The sequence below is a fragment of the Myotis davidii genome, unplaced genomic scaffold, assembly GCF_000327345.1.
Source record: "Myotis davidii unplaced genomic scaffold, ASM32734v1 scaffold586, whole genome shotgun sequence".
Taxonomy (NCBI): domain Eukaryota; kingdom Metazoa; phylum Chordata; class Mammalia; order Chiroptera; family Vespertilionidae; genus Myotis; species Myotis davidii.
In genome coordinates, this window is record NW_006296809.1 from 1009080 (window position 1) to 1010620 (window position 1541).

The 1541-nt window shown below is 66.6% G+C and overlaps 1 protein-coding gene across 1 annotated transcript in view; it reads left to right on the plus strand.

Annotated features, from left to right (window-relative positions):
* The window catches only part of SKI (SKI proto-oncogene), a gene marked incomplete at its 5' end in the record, with an annotated part of 63805 nt that overhangs the window by 605 nt on the left and 61659 nt on the right, over positions 1-1541 (plus strand). Inside the window, one exon of the mRNA XM_015569688.1 lies at positions 3-294. Coding sequence (XP_015425174.1) covers positions 3-294 — 292 coding nt within the window. The remainder of the gene's footprint in view (positions 1-2; positions 295-1541) is intronic.

A 1541-nucleotide genomic window follows, 5' to 3' on the forward strand; every position in this document is an offset into this window, starting at 1 on the left:
AGCAAGTGCAAGGGGCTGCTGGTGCCCGAGCTCTACAGCAGCCCGAGCGCCGCCTGCATCCAGTGCCTCGACTGCCGCCTCATGTACCCGCCGCACAAGTTCGTGGTGCACTCGCACAAGGCCCTGGAGAACCGGACCTGCCACTGGGGCTTCGACTCCGCCAACTGGCGGGCCTACATCTTGCTGAGCCAGGACTACACGGGCAAGGAGGAGCAGGCCCGCCTGGGCCGCTGCCTGGACGACGTGAAGGAGAAGTTCGACTACGGCAACAAGTACAAGCGGCGGGTGCCCCTGGTGAGTGTCCCCACCGGCCTCGGGGGAGGGCGCGCGAGGGGCGGGGCTGGGGAGAGGGTGGGGGCCGCCTCGGGCAGGGGCCCTGTCTCTGCAGGCTGAGACCTGCGCGCTGCCTCTCCCCCACGGCTCAGGGTTTTGCTTTGTTTGAAGGAGAATCGGGTTCGCTTTAGGGTCCCCGGATGGTCGTGTAGCTGGGCAGGCAGGCCCCTCCTGCCTGACCCCTGGGACTTAGCCACCCTGCCTGGCGTGGAGGGCCCGGCCCGGTGGTGGAGAAGCCCCCCGGCCCCGGCAGTCGCCCAGAAAGGCCGGGGAGGGCAGGCCTCAGTTCTCAGGACGCCCCTGCCCAGAGCCCTGGGAGGTTAGACCTGGGCTGGGCCCAGGCTGGAGCCTGGGGCCAAGGCCTGCCTTCCTCTGGGTGCCTCCGGAAGCGTCCAGACCAGGTGGGGGCAAAGGGCACTGCCAACCCCACAGCTCCCAGGCCTCAGGCCCCAGCCGGCGGGACTTGGCCGGGCAGAGCCTTCTGTGCCTGGAAGTCCTGGGAGACGCTAACAGGCGGCCCGTGTCCTGGCGCCCTGGCAGGGGGCCGAGACTTGGGGACTCCAGCTCCGTGTCTCCCTGGGCCTTCCAGGGAGTGAACCCAAAGTCCCCGCGTGAGGGTGCGGCCACGAGCCCGGGGCGCCAGGCTGCAGCAGCGGGCACCCCAGGCCGAGAGCTCCCGTGGCCTGTCGCTGGCAGTTTGTTTTGGAGGCACCCATGTCCCTCTCCCTCTGTCGCCAACTCTGGAGGGCACAGGAGGGCAGGGCGGGGAGGGCCAGGCCGGCGCTGCTGTGTGTCTGTCCGGGGACATTTGTGGTCTGGCCCTTCCCGGGACCGCTGGACACTGATCGCAGTCACCCAGGTCCTCACCAACTTCTCTTGGCATCTGCCCCCTCCCCACGAACCTGCAACTTTCCTTTCACATTTCCAGGCTTATTAAATCGCGCACAGAATGCTGCCCTGGCTCAGCTATTCTTGGAGGCCTAATTAATTCAGCTATTGCATCAAACTTCTTTTTCTGAATCTGTGAATAGAGGCTCCCGCCTGATTTTCTCTGGGCGCCCCTCCAGCGGAGTGTCAGTCTTGGGGAGCGGAGGAGGGGCTGGGGAGAAGGAAGGCCTGTCGCCTGTGCTTAGAGGGGCTGCCGCGTGTGCGTGTGCAGGGGCGTTTCTGCCCTTGCCAGACTGGTGCCTGGTGGCAGCTGTTGGCAG